Source organism: Schistocerca americana, chromosome 3, assembly GCF_021461395.2.
Source record: "Schistocerca americana isolate TAMUIC-IGC-003095 chromosome 3, iqSchAmer2.1, whole genome shotgun sequence".
NCBI classification, from domain to species: Eukaryota; Metazoa; Arthropoda; class Insecta; order Orthoptera; family Acrididae; genus Schistocerca; species Schistocerca americana.
Window position 1 is genome coordinate 761,524,390 of NC_060121.1, and position 26,040 is coordinate 761,550,429.

General features: G+C 42.4%; 1 protein-coding gene across 1 annotated transcript in view; it reads left to right on the forward strand.

The window, feature by feature from the left end:
- The window catches only part of LOC124607252 (protein yellow-like), a 71,589-nt gene extending 45,868 nt beyond the window's left edge, over positions 1-25,721 (forward strand). Inside the window, exon 6 of the mRNA XM_047139526.1 lies at positions 25,069-25,721. Within this exon, the coding sequence (XP_046995482.1) occupies positions 25,069-25,389 (321 nt within the window). The 3' untranslated portion in view covers positions 25,390-25,721. The remainder of the gene's footprint in view (positions 1-25,068) is intronic.
- The last annotated feature ends 319 nt before the right edge of the window (positions 25,722-26,040 follow it).

Sequence of the window (26,040 nt, forward strand, 5' to 3'; positions counted from 1 at the left end):
ATGGCTCTGAGCACTATGGGACTTAACATCGATGGTCATCAGTCCCCTAGAACTTAGAACTACTTAAACCTAACTAACCTAAGGACATCACACAACACCCGGTCATCACGAGGTAGAGAAAATCCCTGACCCCGCCGGGAATCGAACCCGGGAACCTTCACTTCGGTATTGCGTTCCTGTCTTGCTTTACTAGTCTGTTAATTCTACAGATTTTGGATGTTAATTATAAAAATATTTTCAATTCTTAGTTAACATGCGGTCACGATTGCCCAGTGTTCTCAAAGCTATTTCAGAGTGCAACAATAATAAAATTCCAGGCAGCGATAAGGAACACTTAATTTTAATATCAATTCTTCTATCTTCTACATCTACATCTACATCTACATTTAAACTCCGCAAGCCACCCAACGGTGTGTGGCGGAGGGCACTTTACGTGCCACTGTCATTACCTCCCTTTCCTGTTCCAGTCGCGTATAGTTCGCGGGAAGAACGACTGTCTGAAAGCCTCCGTGCGCGCTCTAATGTCTCTAATTTTACATTCGTGATCTCCTCGGGAGGTATAAGTAGGGGGAAGCAATATATTCGATACCTCATCCAGAAACGCACCCTCTCGAAACCTGGCGAGCAATCTACACCGCGATGCAGAGCGCCTCTCTTGCAGAGTCTGCCACTTTAGTTTGTTAAACATCTCCGTAACGCTATCACGGTTACCAAATAACCCTGTGACGAGACGCGCCGCTCTTCTTTGGATCTTCTCTATCTCCTCCGTCAACCCGATCTGGTACGGATCCCACACTGATGAGCAATACTCAAGTATAGGTCGAACGAGTGTTTTGTAAGCCACCTCCTTTGTTGATGGACTACATTTTCTAAGGACTCTCCCAATGAATCTCAGCCTGGTACCCGCCTTACCAACAATTAATTTTATATGATCATTCCACTTCAAATCGTTCCGCACGCACACTCCCAGATATTTTTCAGAAGTAAGTGCTACCAGTGTTTGTTCCGCTATCATATAATCATACAATAAAGGATCCTTCTTTCTATGTATTCGCAATACATTACATTTGTCTACGTTAAGGGTCAGTTGCCACTCCCTGCACCAAGTGCCTATCCGCTGCAGATCTTCCTGCATTTCGCTACAATTTTCTAATGCTGCAACTTCTCTGTATACTACAGCATCATCCGCGAAAAGCCGCATGGAACTTCCGACACTATCTACTAGGTCATTTATATATATTGTGAAAAGCAATGGTCTCATAACACTCCCCTGTGGCACGCCAGAGGTTACTTTAACGTCTGTAGACGTCTCTCCATTGATAACAACATGCTGTGTTCTGTTTGCTAAAAACTCTTCAATCCAGCCACACAGCTGGTCTGATATTCCGTAGGCTCTTACTTTGTTTATCAGGTGACAGTGCAGAACTATATCGAACGCCTTCCGGAAGTCAAGAAAAATAGCATCTACCTGGGAGCCTGTATCTAATATTTTCTGGGTCTCATGAACAAATAAAGCGCGTTGGGTCTCTCACGATCGCTGTTTCCGGAATCCATGTTGATTCCTACATAGTAGATTCTGGGTTTCCAAAAACGACATGATACTCGAGCAAAAAACATGTTCTAAAATTCTACAACAGATCGACGTCAGAGATATAGGTCTATAGTTTTGCGCATCTGCTCGACGACCCTTCTTGAAGACTGGGACTACCTGTGCTCTTTTCCAATCATTTGGAACCTTCCGTTCCTCTAGAGACTTGCGATACACACCTGTTAGAAGGGGGGGGGGGGGGGGCAAGTTCTTTCGCGTACTCTGTGTAGAATCGAATTGGTATCCCGTCAGGTCCAGTGGACTTTCCTCTGTTGAGTGATTCCAGTTGCTTTTCTATTCCTTGGACACTTATTTCGGTGTCAGCCATTTTTTTCGTTTGTGCGAGGATTTAGAGATGGAACTGCAGTGCGGTCTTCCCCTGTGAAACAGCTTTGGAAAAAGGTGTTTAGTATTTCAGCTTTACGCGTGTCATCCTCTGTTTCAATGCCATCATCATCCCGGAGTGCCTGGATATGCTGTTTCGATCCACTTACTGATTTAAGGTAAGACCAGAACTTCCGAGAATTTTCTGTAGAGTCGGTACACAGAATTTTACTTTAGAATTCACTGAACGCTTCACGCATAGCTCTCCTTACGCTAACTTTGACATCGTTTAGCTTCTGTTTGTCTGAGAGGTTTTGGCTGCGTTTAAACTTGGAGTGAAGCTCTCTTTGCTTTCGCAGTAGTTTCCTAACTTTGTTGTTGTACCACGGTGGGTTTTTCCCGTCCCTCACAGTTTTACTCGGCACGTACCTGTCTAAAACGCATTTTACGATTGCCTTGAACTGTTTCCATAAACACTCAGCATTGTCAGTGTCGGAACAGAAATTTTCGTTTGATCTGTTAGGTAGTCTGAAATCAGCCTTCTATTACTCTTGCTAAACAGATAAACCTTCCTCCCTTTTTTTATATTCCTATTAACTTCCATATTCAGGGATGCTGCAACGGCCTTATGATCACTGATTACCTGTTCTGCACATACAGAGTCGAAAAGTTCGGGTCTGTTTGTTATCAGTAGGTCCAAGATGTTATCTCCACGAGTCGGTTCTCTGTTTAATTGCTCGAGGTAATTTTCGGATAGTGCACTCAGTATAATGTCACTCGATGCTCTGTCCCTACCACCCGTCCTAAACATCTGAGTGTCCCAGTCTATATCTGGTAAATTGAAATCTCCACCTAAGACTATAACATGCTGAGAAAATTTATGTGAAATGTATTCCAAATTTTCTCTCAGTTGTTCTGCCACTAAAGCTGCTGAGTCGGGAGGTCGGTAAAAGGAGCCAATTATTAACCTAGCTCGTTTGTTGAGTGTAACCTCCACCCATAATAATTCACAGGAACTATCCACTTCTACTTAACTACAGGATAAACTACTACTAACAGCGACGAACACTCCACCACCGGTTGCATGCAATCTATCCTTTCTGAACACCGTCTGTACCTTTGTAAAAATTTCGGCAGAATTTATCTCTGGCTTCAGCCAGCTTTCTGTACCTATAACGATTTCAGCTTCGGTGCTTTCTATCAGCGCTTGAAGTTCCGGTACTTTACCAACGCAGCTTCGACAGTTTACAATTACAATACCGATTGCTGCTTGGTCCCCGCATGTCCTGACTTTGCCCCGCACCCGCTGAGGCTGTTGCCCTTTCTGTACTTGCCCAAGGCCATCTAACCTAAAAAACCGCCCAGCCCACGCCACACAACCCCTGCTACCCGTGTAGCCGCTTGTTGCGTGTAGTGGACTCCTGACCTATCCAGCGGAACCCGAAACCCCACCACCCTATGGCGCAAGTCGAGGAATCTGCAGCCCACACGGTCGCAGAACCGTCTCAGCCTCTGATTCAGACCCTCCACTCGGCTCTGTACCAAAGGTCCGCAGTCAGTCCTGTCGACGAGGCTGCAGATGGTGAGCTCTGCTTTCGTCCCGCTAGCGAGACTGGCAGTCTTCACCAAATCAGATAGCCGCCGGAAGCCAGAGAGGATTTCCTCCGATCCATAGCGACACGCATCATTGGTGCCGACATGAGCGACCACCTGCAGATGGGTGCACCCTGTACCCTTCATGGCATCCGGAAGGACCCTTTCCACATCTGGAATGACTCCCCCCGGTATATTATGATCGACGGGAAGACAAGTTTCGCAGTGGGCAATATTTCGTGTGGAACTAAGTCACATAAAAGAGGCATTTTATCAACAACAGAAGCTGTGATATAGTCATGAGAAAGTTTTCAGGGATCCACGAAAATATTTGTTTTTTTTTTTTTGTAATTAGTCTTGGATCTCTGTTTATTTGTAATGAGGTAAGTGAGAGACAGTTATTCTCAACTTAGCTGTCTCTCTCTTAATGTGCAGTATGTGCGTTTTAATGGTGTTCTTTCCATATCACAAATAAACATTGCGATCCAAGACCGGCATTATAATAAGGCAAACATTTTATCAGTTAATTCACTGTGTCATATCAGTAAATTCACTGTGTCTTATGATAGATTTCAAAACTACGAATTCAGTGATCAAGAGTTTTCTGTTGGACCAGAGAACATAGAGGTCTTTTATACGCTCATTTAAGTGACACGTAAAATCCAAGATCATCTAAGGAAAAGTGGGATGTTCATTGAGTCATCTTTGTTGAAGACAGGATACATATATTTGAGAAATAGGGTTATGTTCTGAAGTAGAAATATTAATCGAGTGCAGCAGCTGCTTTTCCTCTGAAACAGAACTTTCTTTTCTCAGATGAGTCAACACTATTAGGAGGTGTACTTTTTTGTGTCAGTTTTGATATCTCAGATCTATATCTATATATATCCGGATCCCGCTCCAGCTACTGCCGTGTCTGGGTGCTGACGAGTTCTCTCCATTTGGCTCGGTTCTCCCACCGCTTTACTTCCTCCACTTGCTGCCAGGTCACACCTCTCCTTTCCACAGATATTCTCACTCCCACTTTACACCGTGTTCTTGGGCGCCCTCTATGTCTTTTTCCATCCATCTTTAGTTCTTCCATAATTTTGGGGAGTCTCTGCCCATGCATCCTCTTAACATGCCCATACCATCTTAATCTCTTTTTTCAGTTCCTTCTCTCATACTTTCTGGTTTAAGGTCCTTTCTAATCTCTACATTACTCTGTCCGTTCTTGTTTTTTCCTTAACTGCTCTGAGAAATTTCATTTTCCCAGCTTACAGTCTGCTCCAGTCAATTTCTGTCATTGTCCATGTTCCTCCAACATAGGTGACAACAGGGAAGTAATAATTCTTATACATAAGGAGTTTTGCTTTTTCTGAAACTTCCTTAGTCCAAAGCAGATGTTTTATTGTTTGGTAGAAATTGCCTCCTTTCTGTAACCTCCTATTAATTTCGTTGGTTATTCTTCCATCCCTAGATATTTCACTCCCTAAATAAGCGAAACTTTCTACCACTTTGAGGGGTTCTCCATTCAAGGTAATATTTCTGTTGGTCCCTTTCTCTCTTCCAAATATCGTTACTTCACTCTTATCCTTATTTATTTTTAATCCATACCTTTTCATTATTTCTCTCCATGCATCAAGTTGAAACTGTATATCTACCTCTTTATTACCCCATATTACCATATCCTCTGCAAAAATCATCTTTTTGTCTTTTTATTTTACTATATCATTAACTGCCCTATTTATTCCCTCCATCACAACATTAAAACGCGCGTGAGGTAGAATACTTCCTTGCGTAAGGCCTAGTCTTATTTCGAAGTAGTCAGAGTTCCCCAGTGCTGTTCTAATTCTACAATTATGTCCTGTGTACATTGTCTTTATTACATTAATGTATCCATCTTCTATATCTATCTTCCTCATTTCTTCCCAGAGTCTTTCCCTGTTAACTGAGTCATATGCCTTTTCTATGTCTACAAAAACCATTATCACCCTATTGTTATACTCCCAACTTTTTCCATCATTTGACAGATAGAAAATAACAGATCGATCGTGCTTCTTCCTTTCCTAAACCCATGCTGTTCTCCACTCAGCTCCTTTTCTATCTTTCACTTATTCGATTTAGTAGAATTCTTTAAAAAATCTTGGCTGTATGACTCGTGAGGGTTGTTCCTCTGTAGTTCTTACAAAGTCTTTTATTGGCGTTTTTGAAGATGGGAACAATGTCTCCTCTTCTCCAATCGTCAGGTGTTGTACTATTTATCCACACACTTGATATTACTCTGTACAGACACTGCATTCTTACTGGACCTGCTGCTCTTATCATGTCCACTGCTACTTCATCAGGTCCTGGGGCTTCCTCCCCCCCCCCCCCCCCCATTCATCTTCTTCACAGCTATTTCCATTTCTTCCAGTGTAATTTGTCTAATTCTGCTTCCCTACGTCTCTCAATTTCTCCATTATTTGTTGTTTCCTCGTGTACCTGATCCTCAGCGCTTAACAGTTTCTTAAAATATTCTTTCCAGAGATCTTTCATATTCTCTGGATATTCAATACCGGTACCGTCCTCTGTTTCCATCTATACTGGTACTTCAGAAGCCTTCCTTTTATTTTTCATCATTTTATTGAACATTTTCTTATTGCTCTTCACATCTTCTTCAAGGTTTTTTTTGTAAGTTCTTCCCATGCCTTTTTCTTTGCTGTTTCCACTATTTCTTTGAACTTCCTCTTCTCCTCTATATATCATTTATGGTCTTCGTCATTTTTAGTTCTCTACCACCTTCCCCATGTTCCATTTTTTCTTCTAACTGCTTGGATTGTGGTGTCATCCCACCAACTTGTCTGTCTTACGTTTTCCTTTCCTGATATTCTGCCACATACTTTCTGCGCTGCTTCGACTAAGGTGTCTTTGAATAAACTTTATTCTCTTTCTACATCGTAGAAAACATCTTTTGGAAATTTTTGTCTGATTAATTCTCTATACTTCTCAGCACTTTCCCTCTCCTTCCCGTATCCTCATCATTTTCTTCTGTTTTCTATTTTTCACACATTGATTCATTTTCCATTGTCCCACCAGTAATCAATGGTCTCCATCTGCACTCACACTTGGAATCACCTTCACATTTTTTTTATTTTCTCTCCCCATTCCCTATCTACTAGAATATAATCAGTTACATTCTTTGTTGATTATATTCTAGTATAAAGGCAATGGGGAGAGAAAGTTTCAAATATGAAGGTAATTCCAAGTGTGAGTGCAGATGGAGGCCATAGATTACTTGGTGAAACAATGGAAAATAAATCAACGTGGGGGAAAAGAGATAACTTCTCAGATATTATATGGAATTATAGTGACAGCAGTTACTAGCGTTGTGTAAACAGGCTAAAAGGAAAATAAAATTTCCATAAACAGCATAAGAGAACACAGAATACAGATTCCTTAAAATTCTAAGGTGGTATTAAAAATATAGTGGCATAGAAAAAACAATGGTACTGATAATAACTGCCTGATACCAAGCATAATCTCCGTTACCAGTCAGTGGCTTTTTTTTGCTGGTAGTCCCATGAACTAACGTATGTTTTGCTTTCTTGTTTGTCGACACATTGTGTGATATTAAGAGGTTAAATATGGTCTTAGATTGGCCGTATATCTTCACTGAACACAGGTACAAATAAATCTGTCGTTATAATTGTGCTGGTAAATCGTACTGGCGAGGTATGTTTTCTCCCTAACTTTCGAACATTTTCAAAGTAAATTTCATTTCATCTGCGGCAGGAAAAATCCTTAATCAGTACAGGGCCCATCTTCGTACGTAATCTGCTAGGTGCCAGCTCTGAGGCCTATCCTCTACCCATCCCTTTCCCGCAACAGCTGCAACACCACATTGCATTGCATAAATGCTTTTCAAATTCGTCAGCAAACTGCAGATACACAGTTGATAACACGTCGGCGGCATGTATCAATAAACCAGCCGTGTCTGCACTTGTCCCAGGAAGACTATAGGATTCGCACACTGTTTCCAGCACTCATTTTCTGAATTCTGAAGCTTGAACCTCTATAAAACTGATTGTATATACTATTATTACCTTTCTGAACTGCTTGTCTCTTGTGGTGGCATTCAAAGTCAGCCAGACACATGACAACTTCTTTCGCCTCAATTCGTCATTCCCAGTTTGTGGGAGATTATTTCCTTACCTGAAATGAAAAAACGAAGAATCCAATTAGTTTGATGTTATTCTGTCATTATCACTCTACAGAATTTAATTCTTGCAAGTAAAGTAATTCCATAAGTCCTATCCGTTATCTCCCATGCAAGTTACAATGTAGAGCAATTTCCAGTTTCTATCACAATACTTAGCTTGCTGAACATACACTCGTAGTATGGTAATTAATCAACAGAGAGACATTAGTGAAATTGAGCTTCAGACAGAAAGACTTACATTGCGTGCTACGGCCAATGTGGAAGTTACCAACTAGCATGAAGAGTCTATAAGTGTCACACCATGAAACTTGAACTTAAGAAAGTTTCTCGGACTGCGCACAAGAAGCACCACATAACCGGCAAGTAAAGTGTGGAGTGTAGGAAACCAAGTAAGATAAACCAAGAACTATTTGGTATAACAGTTAAAAATTAAATCACCAAGTGACTCACGAAGCACAACACGCAAAGACGAAATAACTTGTGCTGATCGACAGTGGTTTGTGTGTGTGAAAAATAGCAAAAGTGTAATTTACGCTATAATTTTGTATAAATTTCTTCCACTAACGACATCGAGTTTCGTCTTCATTTCGACGTTCTCGTTGAATGGCCAATATACAGCAACTGAAGAATACGATCTTCTGAATTTTACGTCGGCTATACTGTCCACCATTCTTCGGACACAGAACGATGCTGTTCACTGCAACAACAGAGTTCCTAGAACACAGTTAACGCTAAACAGACTTGCGTTAATTATGCCCAACATCATAAGCGACGAGACATTGTACACTTCGAAATGCGGTGATTTTTCTGTAAAATGTATAAATTCTATCTGGCAAAAGAATATTTGTGGCTAAATGTATGGAAACATTGTTACTGAGATTTTACAGCCGTATGATATACATTGGGCACCCAGGAAACAAGTTCTGCTAGGAAATTCAAGGATGAACATTAAAAGAAGAACAAAAGTTCAACGTAAAATCTACTTGCCGGCTCAACGTGAAGTCTCCCAGAATCACAGTTCTCTATGAGCAATATTCGCTACCTTTACGTTCACTGGTTCTTGTCTAAGACGATACAGTCGTGCTGAGTCTTTTTCTTACATCCTTTCTGTCGTAACTACAATCATAGTTGTTCTTCCGTTTCCAATCACCAGTTTGAGATGCTTACTTTTTCGCAATAGTAATATTACAAGTTAAGTAGTTTTATGTCGACTTTTATGACTGCAATAAAGTCTTATTAAGATGGAACGCGTTTCTCTTTATTTTATAGCACCATCAGTGCTCAATGTAACAATATTCCCTTTATTAAAGTTTTGTTTCCTAGGCGCATGAACAGTTCTCGTGCTTCCACTTACCACAACAAATATCATTAAATTATCATCGTTCATCACTTTTATTTATTTATCTATTTTTGACATAATTCTTCACGTTCATCAACACACATGATTTTAGCGCACGGCACTCCCACTGACACTAAATACATTGCACACTTGCTTTTAGCTGACACCGAAAGTAACAGCACACCTCTCTCCTACATATTGCAAGAAATTGAAGAACACACCAGTAGTCCCATAAAACCGTTAAGGAAAAGACACAATAAACTAGTAACGACAAACAAATAAGCCAAACGCCCCTAAGACAGACAAATACGTCAGCTCTACGTGTGTTTCATAACCTCGAAAACATCAAACTCGTCGGTGAATAAACACTACTACTACAGAAGGGTTAAAAAGCAATGTAAACAAAAAAATAAATTGATATTACTTAGTGTAAACGGGGTCGGCAACAAACGGCAGATGAATCGGAGTAGGACAGCTATGTTTTGAGTTGCACACCACATCACCCGCAACGTTTCAGTGTACATGACTGCACAGGTTGCGCACACGTCGGATCAACTGATTTCCTCCCGCTGCCACATTGCACTTCAAAAGAACCTTCCTTTTCTCATTCGGTAATCACTTTCTCCAGACTCCTCAGCAGACATCGGACCAAAGCCTTTATCAAACCCTTGAGTCTTCTGCACTGCTACTGGAGCACAGTCACCGTTCTTGTGACAGAGCTTCACCAGCAGCATGCGATCCTTCATGGTTAGAGCTATATTGGACATCTCGGACGCAGATTGAGGAGCAGCCGCACGTCTGTTGTTGTGCATTTTATGACGCTTACAGTGCGATTTATTGGTCAAATTTTCGTAAAATTTTTGTTCCATGACATTTCTCCTTGTGTCAATAATATTCTGTTCAAATATGACGTTGTTGTGATCAGTGGTTCTCTCTCTACAGAGTTTTGAAACTGGAACTTTAACTATGGACACACTGTATATTCCCGGTACAGCTATGTTGGTCTCATTTGATGTAGTAAACGTACTTTACAAGCAGAATCAAAGTAACAATAAAGATAACAATACATTTCGTTAATACTTGTTCCTTATATCATGCATACGACATTTCGTAATGATGTGGAACGGACCACTTTAAATCAAGTTTTCTTTATACAACATTGTTAACTTTTCCTTTTTTTTAACAGTTAGTACTTCATACCTAAAACTTCTTCTATTAAGTAAAAGGAGTTTCCATTCAGAAATTCTAGTAATTTGTTTTTGAACATTCGTTGGGTATCTATCAGACCTTCAATGCTGTTTGACAAATGACAAAAGATTTTTGTGGCGGCATAATTCACCTCTTTCTGTGCCAAAGTCGTATTTAACACAGAATAGTGAATATCATCTTTTCTTCTAGTGTTGTAGCTATGCACCTCGCTTTTATTTTTGATTTGGGATAGGTTATTAACAAGAAATTTCATAAGTGAATATAGGTATTGCGAAAGTGCTGGGAATATCTAGAGTTCCTTCAATAAATGTCTGCAACGTGATCTTGGGTGGGCTCAAGATATTATTCAGATTACATATTTTTTGGAATGAATACTTTTTCTCTTGACTGCGACTTACCCCAAGATACGATGTCATACGAAAGCAGACAATGAAAATAGCTAGAATACAACAAGACCTAGATACAATCAGTTAGCACAGGAACACTTAAGAGGAATAAGCACACTTCTGCGTGTGTTTACCGAACGAAACTACTTTGATTTCAATATAGAATTCTTCTTAAAAGAAGGAAAGTTTGGAAATATTTTAATGAACAAAACCGAGGAAACAATATTCCATAAAATAGTACCAGGGAAATACAATTACCATACTGGTGAAGATACAGGGAAGATATTTTGTACTTGGTAGACGAACCACAAAGTAAGATAGAACAACTGCATTCAGAGGTAAAAACACTACGCAAAAACATCAAGTTCACTTTAGAGAAAGAACAAACAGGCCAAATAAACATCCTAGATACAGCGTGGTTACAATTAAACTTTCACGACTTGAGCCAATGTAGACGGATAAATGTTTACCGTATCTTACCCAACTTTAGAGGCATGATGTTAAGACTGCGCGCTGCAGAATTTGTTCTGTTAATAGTGTTGGTGTTACGTTTTGTCATTAGGCATAAGTACTGGTGGCGGAGAGCTGAAGCACAAGCGTGAGCGTGCGCTGCAGTTGCAGACAGTTAATATGGGTCTAAACGATGTGAGCAGTGTTTTACTTGGAAAGCTATTTTATTAAGATAACAGCGGAAGAGCTGCTGCTTTTCGTTAGTATCGAAGCGTTAAATAAATATGGAGAGGTCATTTCTCCGCACCGTGATTGAAGAAGATGCTTCCCATGTTAGTTCTAACTAGCAATTCGGGAACTGCTCCTGGAAGAAGCATTTGGCCAATAGCGCCACAGATTAAATTCTTGCTTAAGTTACTGTTGTCATGGCTGAGAATGCTAGATGCAATGCACTATCTTCAGATAGTGCATGAGCTGTCTCACGAAAGTTGAAAATTCCATGACCCGCCGGACAGAGCAATCTTAAGTGCGGTCCAGGCTGTCGTTGATGCAGATGGTTGTAGCAATGAGCGACGTTTGCAACCTGGAGCGTAAACACGGTACGCTATAAACAAATGTTTCCCCGTGATGTGTAAATTATGTATTGATTGTATTAATGGTTTATTCGCTATTTACTCTACTTCTATATCTATATGGTTACTCTGCAATTCACACTTAATTGCCTGGCAGAGGGTTCATCGAACCATTTTCATACTACTTCTCTAGCATTCCGCTCTCGAATGGCGCGTGGGAAAAATGAATACCTAAATGTTTCCGTTCGAACTCTGATTCTCTTATTTTAATATGATGATCATTTCTCCCTTCGTAGGTGGGTGTCAACAAATTATTTTGCATTCGGAAGAGGAAGTTGGTGATTGAAATTTCGTAAATACATCTCGCCGCAAAGAAAACCGCCTTTGTTTCAGTGACCGTTACCCCAACTTGCATTATCATATCAGTGACATTCTCACCCCTGTTGCGCGATAACACGAAACGAGCTGTCATTCTTTGTACCTTTTCGATGTCCTCCGTCAATCCTACCTGGTAAGGATCCATCACCGTGCAGTAATACTCCAGCAGAGGACGGACAATTCTAATGTAAGCTGTCTTTTGTGGGTTTGTCGCATCTTCTCAGTGTTCTGCCAACAAAGTGCAGTCCTTCTTTCGCATTCCCCACAATATTATCTTTGTGGTCTTTCCAATATATGTTGCTCGTAATTGTAATTCCTAGCTATTTAGTCAGAATGACAGCCCTCAGATACCCAAAATTTATCGGATTTCTTTTAGTACCCATGTGGATGACCTCACACTTTTCTTTGTTTAGTGCCAATTGCCACTTTTCGCATCATACAGAAATTCTCTGTAGATAATTTTGTAATTGGAATTGATCGTCTGATGATTTTACTAGACGGTAAATTAGAGCGTCATCTGCAAACAATCTAAGGGGGCTGCTCAGATTATCACGTAGATCATTTATGTAAGTCAGGAACAGCAGAAGGCCTATGACACTAGCTTGCGGAACGCCAGATATCACTTTTGTTCTACTCCATGATTTACCGTCTATCACTACGAACTGTGACATCTATGAAAGGCACGAATCCAGTCATACAACTGAGACGATACTCCGTATGCACGCAATTTGATTAATAGTCGTTTGTGAAGAACGGTATCAAAAGCCTTCTGGAAATCTAGGAATATGGAATCGATCTGAGATCCTTTGTCTTCAGCACTCACTACTTCATGGGAATAATAAAGCACAAGAACGATATTTCCTGAATCCGTGTTGGTTATGTGTCAGTAAGTCATTTTCTTGAAGATGATTCATATTGTTCGAGTACAGTATATGCTCCAAAATCCTACTGCAAATTGAGGTCAGTGGGTCTGTAATTCAATGGGTTACTCCTATTTCCTCTCTTGAATATTTATCTTCACATGTCCTTACAAATGTTTCCGCAAAGCGTTGTCGTGTGGTTACTCGTGTTTCACGGGAGTTCTCACTAGTAGCAAAGTTTAATTCTAATCAAACTGTATATCCATCACAAAGATAAATAAACAGCCATAATCAAGAACCTACAGGAAAAGCACCACAATAGACGCAATACTGCCCTAGTCATCTAACCATTCCCAGTCCCAAGAACAGGCAGCTCTAAAAATATATACTACGCAGACTAAACACAGTACTACTCGACAAACACAGTTACAACAAGAAGCTGGACATAATACCAGGGATATCAAAAATAACGGATAACAAGAAGCTCTAATTACAAAGCTGAATAAAGAAGAAAAAACAGAGATCTACAACACCCGCCGCAAACGCACACACCTACAACACCACCGCTACACAACACAGTCGCCCAACAGACAAGCTGTACACACTCACACACAAAAACAGACACACACAACTGGCAGCATCCTCATGAAACAAGGAATAAAAATAACATACCAAAGGAATAACTCAATTCAGAAATGTCTAAAGGAGGAGGATAATACTGATATATACAAAAAATGTGGCATTTCCCAACTCCACTGTAATAGTTGTGATACTCTGTACTTAGGACAGATCAGCAAAACATCTGAAATAAGCTATATGTAGCATAAGAAAGCATGGAAATAAGGCATCAGCTATTCATCGTATGCACGACTCCTCCGACAAGAAAAACACCACCCAACCACAGTAGAAACCGAAGCGAAAATTGTCATATTCAGTAAGAAGGAACATTTTCTGACCCTACAAGAGAATATCCAGTTCCAAAAGGCAATGACAGGAAGAAACATTGACACAGAGAATTGCTAGCACCAACATTAGCACCAAATGTTGTTTAAATTAATAAACTTATAGGACAAAGAAAACATCCATTCTACATCATACGAAAATGTTATAACATAAACAAGGCAATGTATACACTCCAGATCATCTACTATTGTACCCTGGTGCCGCAGTAAAGCAACATACGCGCAGTGAATGTAGGAAATATTAGTTATCCTTACGCACTCGCGCACACACACACACACACACACACACACACACACACACACACACACACAGACACACACACACACACACAAGCAAACCAGGGGAACCGACCGCATCTCGGTTTTTTAATGCTTACCAAGGCAAACGTAACTTTATGTGGGTGGATTTGTGTATTCCTAGTACTCGTAGGAACTCCATGACGAATCCAACAGAAGAAAAATCACACTCCTGAAAGGATGGGTGTAGCATCTGAGAGCAGTAACGCCCAATCTAATCGAGTTTTCGGTAGCCAACAGAGGGCTAGAACTTACAAAAGAATGCTTATTAGTAACCTACCTTATTGGGTTCCAAATATTTGTCTGATGCGGAAAAGGTGGAAGGAAAGCTTCGAAAAGGTGTCGCATTTCATGTAAACGAAGGATTACAATAGCTAGAAAACAAATTAATATCTTCAAGAGTTTGAGGAACGGCACATGGCTGGTGGAAAATGCCACATTACGTCAAGCTGAATCACTACAGCAAGCCAAAGTCTTGGGGAACTCCATTTTCTTAATCAATCATATAAGACGCCTAGTAAGGATGTATTAACACGCAGAAACTTACTGTATATCGACGCAGACGAATTGAAGAAAGAGTGGAGATATGTCAGCTTGATGGACGTCAAACATCAGGTGAAGCGTATGAATGAAGAACTAAAAAAGACACCTACATTTATTCTGATCTTTATTTCTCCAGGCATATTACACCAGGAGTCATCCACTTGAAAGTGAGAGCTCATGTCCTCAACCAATTTACTGATTAGAGTGTCAGCACTAACGACACACCATAGAGGCATCCAATGGATGCCAGACACTTAAGTGTGAATTGCAGAATAACCATGTAGATGTAGATGTATATGGGCAGCCTGTGGGGAATGTGGTGAAGTTACACACAAAGAAGTGAACCCTTGTACAGCTCCCCTGCCACGTGTTAACTCCAGAGGAAGGTGTGCTGCTTGGAGCCGCGATTGCCAAGTATTCCTAGATGATGAGCAAATTAAGGGGAAAAGACATGAGGATTATTATATGTGGAAGAAAAAAAAGCTGTATGTAGCTCATAAATCACTTCTTTATACAACTTCATTTGTTACAATGGTGGAAAAGACATTTGAGAAACGGGACTCCTCAACGCCGGCTTTGCCAGCGGAAGCTAAGACAAGTACTCGCACTAGCATGAACTCTTGCAATAATGGGTTGCCGTAAAGGCTGTAGTCCATCCTCTCCCACTCCACCCCCCCCCCCCACCCACCCAGTTTTCCTCTAACCCGGTAACCCGATTCTCAGGTACATAAACCAAATTTCAGCAATGCGTACACGATGACAAGATCACCTCCTCCATCTATGGAGAAATGCACGCTGAACAAGTCTAGATCGAGGAAAAGTTCTTCAAACCCGTCAGACAACAACACACTTGTAAAGTAAATCTGATGCAGAGAAAACTGTAGACAATATGGTCATTAAAATCTGACTGAGGGAACAAACTAGCCCATTCAACAAACCTCCTTGAGTCGTAACATCCCCACGTCAACTGGCGGACAAGAAAAGTAATCAACCTCTCAATTTAAGATGGCTCCCATTTAAAGTGAAACATAAAAGTTTTCAAGACAGACACGGAAGAATCTTCTGGGTCAGAGAAGCCTTTTGAATTTGTACTCACAAGAAACCCTTTCAGTTGTCTGAAACTAGTGTGCTACGTTGACATACACACCACATTAACGAAGCCAAAAGCGGAGAGAGAGCTAGAGAGGGATTCGCTATCTCTGTAGATGATATACACTCCTCGAAATTGGAATAAGAACACCGTGAATTCATTGTCCCAGGAAGGGGAAACTTTATTGACACATTCCTGGGGTCAGATACATCACATGATCACACTGACAGAACCACAGGCACCTAGACACAGGCAACAGAGCATGCACAATGTCGGCACTAGTACAGTGTATATCCACCTTTCGCAGCAATGCAGGCTGCTATTCTCCCATGGAGACGATCGTAGAGATGCTGGATGTAGTCCTGTGGAACGGCTTGCCATGCCATTTCCACCTGGCGCCTCAGTTGGACCAGCGCTCGTGCTGGACGTGCAGACCGCGTGAGACGACGCTTCATCCAGTCCCAAACATGCTCAATGGGGGACAGATCCGGAGATCTTGCTGGCCAGGGTAGTTGACTTACACCTTCTAGAGCACGTTGGGTGGCACGGGATACATGCGGACGTGCATTGTCCTGTTGGAACAGCAAGTTCCCTTTCCGGTCTAGGAATGGTAGAACGATGGGTTCGATGACGGTTTGGATGTACCGTGCACTATTCAGTGTCCCCTCGACGATCACCAGTGGTGTACGGCCAGTGTAGGAGATCGCTCCCCACACCATGATGCCGGGTGTTGGCCCTGTGTGCCTCGGTCGTATGCAGTCCTGATTGTGGGGCTCACCTGCACGGCGCCAAACACGCATACGACCATCATTGGCACCAAGGCAGAAGCGACTCTCATCGCTGAAGACGACACGTCTCCATTCGTCCCTCCATTCACGCCTGTCGTGACACCACTGGAGACGGGCTGCACGATGTTGGGGCGTGAGTGGAAGACGGCCTAACGGTGTGCGGGACCGTAGCCCAGCTTCATGGAGACGGTTGCGAATGGTCCTCGCCGATACCCCAGGAGCAACAGTGTCCCTAATTTGCTGGGAAGTGGCGGTGCGGTCCCCTACGGCACTGCGTAGGATCCTACGGTCTTAGCGTGCATCCGTGCGTCGCTGCGGTCCAGTCCCAGGTCGACGGGCACGTACACCTTCCGCCGACCACTGGCGACAACATCGATGTACTGTGGAGACCTCACGCCCCACGTGTTGAGCAATTCGGCGGTACGTCCACCTGGCCTCCCGCTTGCCCTCTATACGCCATCGCTCAAAGTCCGTCAACCGCACATACGGTTCGCGTCCACGCTGTCGCGGCATGCTACCAGTGTTAAAGACTGCGATGGAGCTCCGTATGCCACGGCAAACTGGCTGACACTGACGGCGGCGGTGCACAAATGCTGCGCAGCTAGCGCCATTCGATGGCCAACACCGCGGTTCCTGGTGTGTCCGCTGTGCCGTGCGTGTGATCATTGCTTGTACAGCCCTCTCGCAGTGTCCGGAGCAAGTATGGTGGGTCTGACACACCGGTGTCAATGTGTTCTTTTTTCCATTTCCAGGAGTGTATATCATTCGTTCTCAACATCAACCTCCAACTATACATTAAAGTACGACGCAGCACCCGATTGAAAACACCAAATGTTTCCTTATCAATATATTTTTAAGCAGGATAGTTCCTTGACATCTGGAAGAAAGCTGCTTTAATTCCCCTCGTTAAATATGGGGAGGTTTGTGGAAGCCCAAGTACCTGCCGTAGTGCTGCCCTAATCAGCTGCGAGGCGAAGACCTTGGAACGGATGATCAACCACCGTCTTTTCCGGATGTTAGAATCCAAGCAGCTCTTTAGCCGCATCACTGCGATTTCAGAAGGTATCGCTCCACCACTGATAAAGCGACTCTGATGGAGGCGACTACACAGCAGCCCTTCTTGCGTAGACACCACCTAATATATACCTTTTTCGACAATGACAAGGCGTTATATACTGCTTGGAGCCTTAATACCCTTGAACAACTTCACATATGAGGCTCTCGGGGGCGTCTTCCATATTTTGCCGTGGCTTCTCCTGTCTCCACGTTATTTTAAATATAGAGACGAGTAACGTCCTATCAAATCGTTTGATGATATTCACCAAGTTAATGTGTTAAGTTCAAACTTATCGTAACAGCTATTAACCGTATTCTGTCCATGATAAGGAGTCTTTCGTTATGTCATGTTATGCGTGTGATTCCTAAGGGAGCAAGCTGCTGAGGTCATCGGTCCCTAGACTTACACACCACTTACACTAACTTACGCTAAGGCCAACACACACACCCATACCCGAGGGAGGACTCGAACCTTCGGCGGGAGGGGCCGCGCAATCCGTGACGTGGCGCCTCAAATCGCGCGGCCGCTCTTTCACAGATGATTTTTCAATTTTATTCTCTTCTTCTAGCCTCCCAGAAACAACTTGAAAAGTGCAACTGACCGTCAAAAGGCCGGAGAAATGGGCCGACAATACCGACTTTAAATCTCCTACTATAGAGTTGTGTGTGTTCCTTTACTCATTCCAGACGTGTTTTTAATCTTCCACAAACTTATATTAGGGCCACTATTTTATCTTTTAATGATTTGGTGAGGTTTCTGAGCCTCATGTTTAATGACAAACTAAGTTGCTAGCTCACTTTAGAGGTGAAAGCACCGTCTCTCTGTCTGTTTCTTTCTGTTAGTCTGTTTCTTTCTGTTAGTCTGTTTGTCTCTTGCTCTCACTCTCTCTCTCTCTATCTCTCTCTCTCTCTCTCTCTCCCCCCCCCTCCCCCTCTCAGTATTCGAAAACGTATGCCATGTGAGATGGGTAGCGGTCAGAACATGTTGCTCAAAACTTTATAGAGCTTTTATATGACTCGATTTCGATTACGGTTGTACTGTGTATAAGTCTGCTAATACTTACGATCCATGACGCGATTCAGCATGAAAGAATGAAGCTGGCCACGGGTGTATCAAGACCAGCCTTGTCAGCTTTTGCGGCAATGTTTGGGAGCCACCACTTAATACCACGCTGCAATTACCCATGGCGCGGAAAGCGTTTCAGACCTGTTCAGTATCGCAGTCACCTGTACACAATACCATTGCCTGCCCGCTCATACAACAACTTCTAGTTGGAAGGTAGGAGACGAGATACTGGCAGAAGTAGAGCTGTGAGGACCGGGCGTGAGTCGTGCTTCGATAGCTCAGTTGGTAGAGCACTTGTCCGCGAAAGACAAAGGTCCCGTGTTCGAGTCTCGGTGGGGCACACAGTTTTAATCTGCCAGGAAGTTTCAACTTCTAGATAATCGTTTTAGAGTACGAGGCACTTTTGGATTCGTACAAACAGCCACTTCTTCAAGACCGAAGTGCCGTAAATTAATGTTTGTCTTTTAAGTTTTTAAATCCTTTTCTGTAAATTTTAGACATGCCCCTCAATTCTGTCCCTGTCTACGCTGGTTAGTCAAAGCTGGGGGATTCACTAAACTTGGTCGTGTTCTCAGGATTCGCCGACCAGGCGAATTTTCGGTCCACACTACAACGCTGTATGCGATACAGAAGATACTGTAGCTTATGAGGTGTAAGAGAGGGAAGAATTTTCCAATTTTCTCCCATTCCCTTGGTGCCATATAGGCGAGCTGAACGTGTACCTGGCTGAGCAAAATGCTCCAGCTGATTCAGGATTAATAAATTAATCTCAGTGACCGCGGAAAGAAAGAATGGTTCTGTTGGGCACCAGGGCAGGAAGTGCGGGGAATGAGCACATTGGTACTGCCATGGAAGCTTGTCGCGGAAGCAGTGTAGTAGGCCCTAATACATGCTGTTCTCACGAGCCACGTCCTCGCTGTTGAGTGAGAAAGTGATAAGCCATTGTTAGGCAGAGTGGCTGGTTGTGTCGGAAAATAAGCTGTCTTCTGTGAAACCAACTGTCGTGCTCTGCCGGTCCTCTTCCTCCTCCTGGTCACAGAGTCAAGAAGGCAGCAGTAAACTCGTCTGGAGACCTCAAACCTATTGTAGCCGACGACGAAGCGAACAATAAAAATTTTAAAATTTCGTGGATTGTCAATACTGTAACCTCCACTGTTAGTTTGGAGATTTTAGTGTATTGCCGAACGGCTGTCGCATCTTTCTTGCTTAGTGATCAGCCACCTACTGAATTCTGCTGTAGTGTTTTAACACCTTTTTCTTGAGCTCTATCTTCTCTTTAAGGAATCTTCTACAACTGACATATGACAAGGTTTAGTAATATATTTGCTTACGCGTGTCTGTTTCACGAGAGAAGTCTTAAGAAATATTTTATTGTTTTATTTCACATGTTTTAATAGTTTCACTCACTTTAACTACGATATACAGGACATGGAGTCCCGTCTGAGGACTGTTAATGTTAATAATTGGCAATCAATGCTGTACAATCGCAATAAAGTCATGAGATATTCAACTGACTCTTTTATTAGAACATGTTACGCGTTTCGGGATTACACCCATCTTCAGACACCACAAACTTCAACTCCTTCGTAATCAACCAGGCGTACAGCCTTGACATCTGAATGAAAGTGTACAATAACATATGACTACAACTGCGACACAAGCAGCCTTGACGCAGAGCGTATACTCTGCTTCCAGACTGCTTGTGATGTCTGAAGATGGGTGTAATCCTGAAACAAGTAACATGTTGTAATAAAAGAGTCAATTGAACATCTCATGATTTTATTGATATTGTACAGCATTCGTTGCCTGTTATTATAGTGTTAACTACATTCAGCTCCCTAGAGTTCATTAACGGTGATGAAGATCTCAGTGGCGTGATTCCATGTAACTCTGTCTTATTACCTATCATCTTCTACATATTGCGTTTTACGCCTTTCCCTAATGGTGAAAACTATTTTTTCGGAATTTGGCACACCCTGCACAATTTTACACTTTAGAATGCTTTCTCTAGGTCGACATATACCATGAACGTTTAAGGTTTATCTTGTCATACTTCATTATAATACCGTAATAATTTGGTAAGTTACTGGCAGTTATGTTGGAACATATACAGGGTGATTCTTACTGAAGTTTAGAAACTCCCGAAGTGACATATATCACGCAGAGATAAGTAATTTAATATAAAACACATGGGGCCACAGACGTCGGGAAACATCCGAAGAGTGGATCACAAGTATTGAACGTCGATGGAGCGATTGGACTTGTCGATCCTACCCTCGTCGGTATGGTAAGAGCTGTACATTTCTCCACTACGCTACTCTGTTTTCGAAGACCTTTTCTAAATGTGATCTGTTGTAATCTTAGAAGTTACGAAACTATTGTCCTCGCTGCCAGCAATTAAAAGCTACCATTATATTATGTTTCCGTCCTTTTCTCCCTTGTTTTTCTTTTTTGTTTACCTACTTCATTTAATAAAGGACACTAATGTCAGTTACTGGAAGCGGCGCAATTCGGAAACTTAAACCTACTTACTTGTTACACAATACAGCAGGAATTTGTTGTACTATACTATACAGATAACCAGCGAAGACCACAAGACCGGTAAATAAAGTTACATATCTTACCTCAATTTATACACATAACTGTCCAACGCAATGCTAAATAGGACTGCTTGCCAGACGCAAGACGCCAAATTTGCCCCACGCGCTAAAGTCGCGCACGTAGGCCTAGAGTAGTACCGATGTGAATACTTGAATTTGGTTAGGATGATCAGGTGCGACAGGTCGATGGAATCCACCGCTGCACGTCATCTGGTGACGTCACATATTCCACATTTGTCACCCACTTTTATAGTATTTCCCGACATCGGTGAACCCACGAGTCTAAAATGGTTGTCTCAGCGTCAAATATCTCGCTTCGTGGGTTTTTAAACGTTGATAAGAATCACCCTGTACAGAATAACCACCGCTTCTAAGCGGAAGGGTTAACGATGCATATATTGGAAGATTTTGGTAGACCGATGAGGGAGGAAGCTGCGGAGTGTGTCCACCGACCAGGAAGACGATGAGGCCATATTAGACATTCCCGGTATGGACGCTTGTGTCATCACAGTGATTTGTGAAAATAGTCTTCCAATCGAAGTTATGAGGATTGTGAAAGATCCGCCGAAACACGACAACCGTCTCAAAAAGCTGCTGGGAATGCAAAGAGCATCGACCCAGATATAAACGTAGCCAATTAGTCGTAGGTAAGCAAAATAGGAAAACGAAACCAAAATCAGCGCAATGAGAGTAATACTTGAAACGCTCCAAAAATTCGAAAGTAAAGTTCTATCTACCGTTCTGAGAGCAAATGTCAAGAAGTTTTGGTCCTACGTCTGACCAGTAGACGAATCAAAGCCATGCTTTCAGACACAAGTGGATATAATACCAACGAAACGCCGGATCACAGAGAGAAGATCGAAATAGCAAATACCTTTCTACTTTATTGTTTAACTAAGGACAATTGCGCTGTGACAGCTCTTTGAAATCGTAACATGAATGCCAGAATGACATATGAAAATAAGTGATAGTGGAATACTTAATCAAGTAAAATCGCTGTATAGACTAAAGATATCTATAGCTTATAGGATGTTCAATGGTTCAAATGGCCCTGAGCACTATGGGACTTAACATCTGTGGTCATCAGCCCCTAGAACTTAGAACTACTTAAACCTAACTAACCTAAGGACATCACACACATACATGCCCGAGGCAGGATTCGAACCTGCGACCGTAGCAGTCGCGCGGCTCCGGACTGAGCGCCTAGTTATAGGATGTCAATATGATTTCACACTACACAAAAGAACTTGCTCCTCTTCTATCAGCAGTCTACCACGGACGCTGGGGAAACGAAGCATTCATAGTGATTGCAAAGAGAGCACGTCGTTCCCGATTTCAAGAAGGATCTCTGGACAGACCCACACAGTTGTCGGCCTATAACGCTGAAGCCAAGCATTCTAAAATTTTGAAACATATTTTCACGACCTTTCTGCAGACCGAAAAGGAATCAACATGCATTTCGCAAATAATGGTGGTGTGAAAACCAGCTAGTTCTGTTTGTGCACGCGATCTAGAAGGCGGCAGATACGCATGTCCAGGTTGCTGCCGTTTTCCCTAACTTTCCGATGGAACTAGGTATGTTTACGCGTTATCACCTAGTGAATCACATGACTGAACTGAAGAGTTCCTATAAAACTGAAAATAACATTTCCTTCTTAGCAGAGAGAGATATTAAGACGTTAAAGTAGCTTCTGGCATACCGTTGTGTATACAGGATGTTCAGAAACCCCCAACAGACTTCTAGGTCTTGTAGAGGGGAGCGACTACATAATATTTTGGATAGGAACCCACGTCTGTAAACGTACCGTTTCCGTTCTATGACGGTTTTAGTTCAGGTGTGTAACACATCTACGTCTCCTGTGGCATATAGAAAGGTTTCAGAGTTGAAACTTCCTGGCAGATTAAAACTATGTGCTGGACCGAGACTCGAACTCTGGACCTTTGCCTTTCACGGGCAAGTGCTCTACCATCTGAGCTACCCAAGCACGACTCACGCCCCGTTTCAGAGTTGCTTGTCCTGGTATGCGATAGGGTAGACAGCACGACGTGTATTACGTCAGATGTCAGATGGTCACCTGATGTCACTGAACGTCTGCCTTGCTGCAAGACATATTCAATGCCTGTGCATCTCCGATACCATAAGCATGGTTCGGCTCACGTTCTCGGAATACACATATATGCTTCGTGTATGTGGGGAAGCTCGAGGTAACGGAAGAGCTGCTAGCAGGCTGTATCACGAGCGTTTTCCGCGGTGTACCACGCCATCACACAAACTTTTGCAAAAGTTACGCAGTGACTCAGAGAAACAGGTACCTTCACCATGAGGATAGATAGGCCGAGGTGGTCCAACCTCGCGGCCGCCGCGGTCGCCTGAATTAACTCCAATCGACCACTTACCGTAGGGTCGTATGCAAAGTTTAATATACGAGACTCCTATAAGGACAGAGGAAAAACTGCTGGCGCGAGTTCTGGCTGCTGCACTGGAAACTGAAGAGAACCGGGTAGGATTGAGAGTGTGTACTAGAACATGGTTCGTAGGGAAAATGTCTAATAAAGCTGGTGGTCGCCGCTTCGAGCCGCTGTCGTAATGCTTCAGTACTGTTCTCTACGCACGGTATTCTGGGTTCTTAGTTGTTTTGAAATCATTTAAACACGTATTGTTTAAGTATTAATACAAACAAATGTGCTTAAGTTACATTCAATGTTTAGTTATGTTCCTTTTCGAATTGCTACCTAATAACTGTACTGCGTCACGTCTAATGCAGGTCTTCAAACAGAAGTGGATGAGTGAAACATCTGAATTGAAACCATTGTAAAATGAAAACTGTATCTTTCTGGGGATTATTTTCAAAATATCATGTACCTACGCCCCTCTACAAGTCCTAGAAGTTTGTAACGGGAATTTCCGAATGCACAGTAGAGAAGTCAGAACGGAAGAAGAATTTGAGCAAAATGAAGGTCGATCTGTGGAAGATCGACGCTTCTTGGAGGAATTATCAGTTGTTTTTAATTTAGACAAATATCACGCACTGTGCATAAATAGACGTAGTGACTCTCTATTGTATCATTGCTCGATCGTCGAGTAGTCACTGGAAGGAGTCACATCCCTTAAACATCACGAAGTTTGTCTATGGAGCGATATGAAGCGGAACGACCGCGTAAAACTAATCTTAGGGAAGGCAGATGCAGGAATGAATGTGATTGAAAGAATCCTCAGGAAGTGCAGTCCACTCATGACTGGAGGTAACCCCCGAAACCCTCGTTCGACCGAAACTTGCTCGCCATTCTGGAACTCTAAATTGGTGCAACTGAGAGAGGAAGCAGAGAATGATTGTAGAAGAGCAGAGGATTTTGACACACGTCGATTTAGTTAGCACCAAGGCGTCAAGGCTACGATAATTGAACTGCAGTCATACACTAATGAAGAGATGTATCCCGCACGTTGTGGTTTATTGTTAAAATTCCGAGATCGCACGTTCGCGGAAGAGTCAATTAATTTATAGCTTCCTCCTATATTTTTCGCAAAGACCATAAACGTAAAATTAAAGGTTCGAGCAGATACGAAGGTTTAACCAACAGTCATTCTTTCCGTGCACCATTTGCGACTGGAACAGGGAAAAAGGAAAAGTGACATTGGTATAGAACTACCTCCCGCCACACACCCTAAAACTCTCTTGCTGAGTATAGATACAGATATAGATACAAACGCTATGCGTTTGTGTAGATCATGATTTCACGATCTGGCTAGCTGTGACAGTAGCTGAGCAGAGAGGGTATCATGTTGCAGGTGGCGCTCCCAGGAAAGCTGTCTGGTATCAGTGGTCCACAGGCGGTGGATGCCAAGGGCGAGCTGCTGTTCTTCCCCATCCAAGACGAGCTAGCCATCTACTGCTGGAATACCAGCAAGCCGCATCGTCCGCAGAACTTCCGTCTAATCGCTCAAGATAGCAAACGCTTGCAGTTTGTCGGCAACATGAAAATAGATCCCACCAGTCAGCTGCTGTATATCCTGACCAACAGATTTACTTCGTACGTGTGGAACGTCACCGACTATTCTGAGGACAACTACTATGTTTTGTACATCAACATAACTGGAGTTCAGTGCTAAATATGGTTACTACAAAACGGATAACAGAAAACAATGGAAATTTGCACATCGACAATATTCTACACACTACGAAAGTAAATGCTTGAAATTTTTACGATATATCTCTAAGATTTTGAAAAAGCTTGAAACTTTTCTTCATATCTTTATCCGTTTCCAAGATACAGAAGTTCCCATTTACACTGCTTCTAAACGTAAAATACGCACGTAAAGTTCGGTGTGCGGCGAAAACGTAGTTTATAAAGTGAAGTAGAATGGAGAAATATGCTTTAACGTGTTTCCATTATCATCCATGTTGTAAGCTGAAACACATGCAAAATTTTTATGCAAGGAAAATCCGGTGTGGGGTGTAACGTAAGTTTTGTGTTATTTCTGTTTCATGTAACTTATTTACCAACGTTTTACTGCCCCATGCTGGCATGATATGCTGTGGCAGGGAAAATAAAGAAACCAGCGGCTAAGTGCACTTATAGGAGCACAAAAAAGGGCCAAGTTACTGTCTAAAAATGCTGACTGAATAGTGGGGTACCAGCTGCCTCATTCTACCTTCCTCAGCACATTTAAACTTCTTCCAAAAATGTTGGCTTGCGAAAATTTCGCACCTTTTTTTCCTGAGAGAGAGTAGACAGTGGTAGGGGGAAAGTCGAGGAAAAT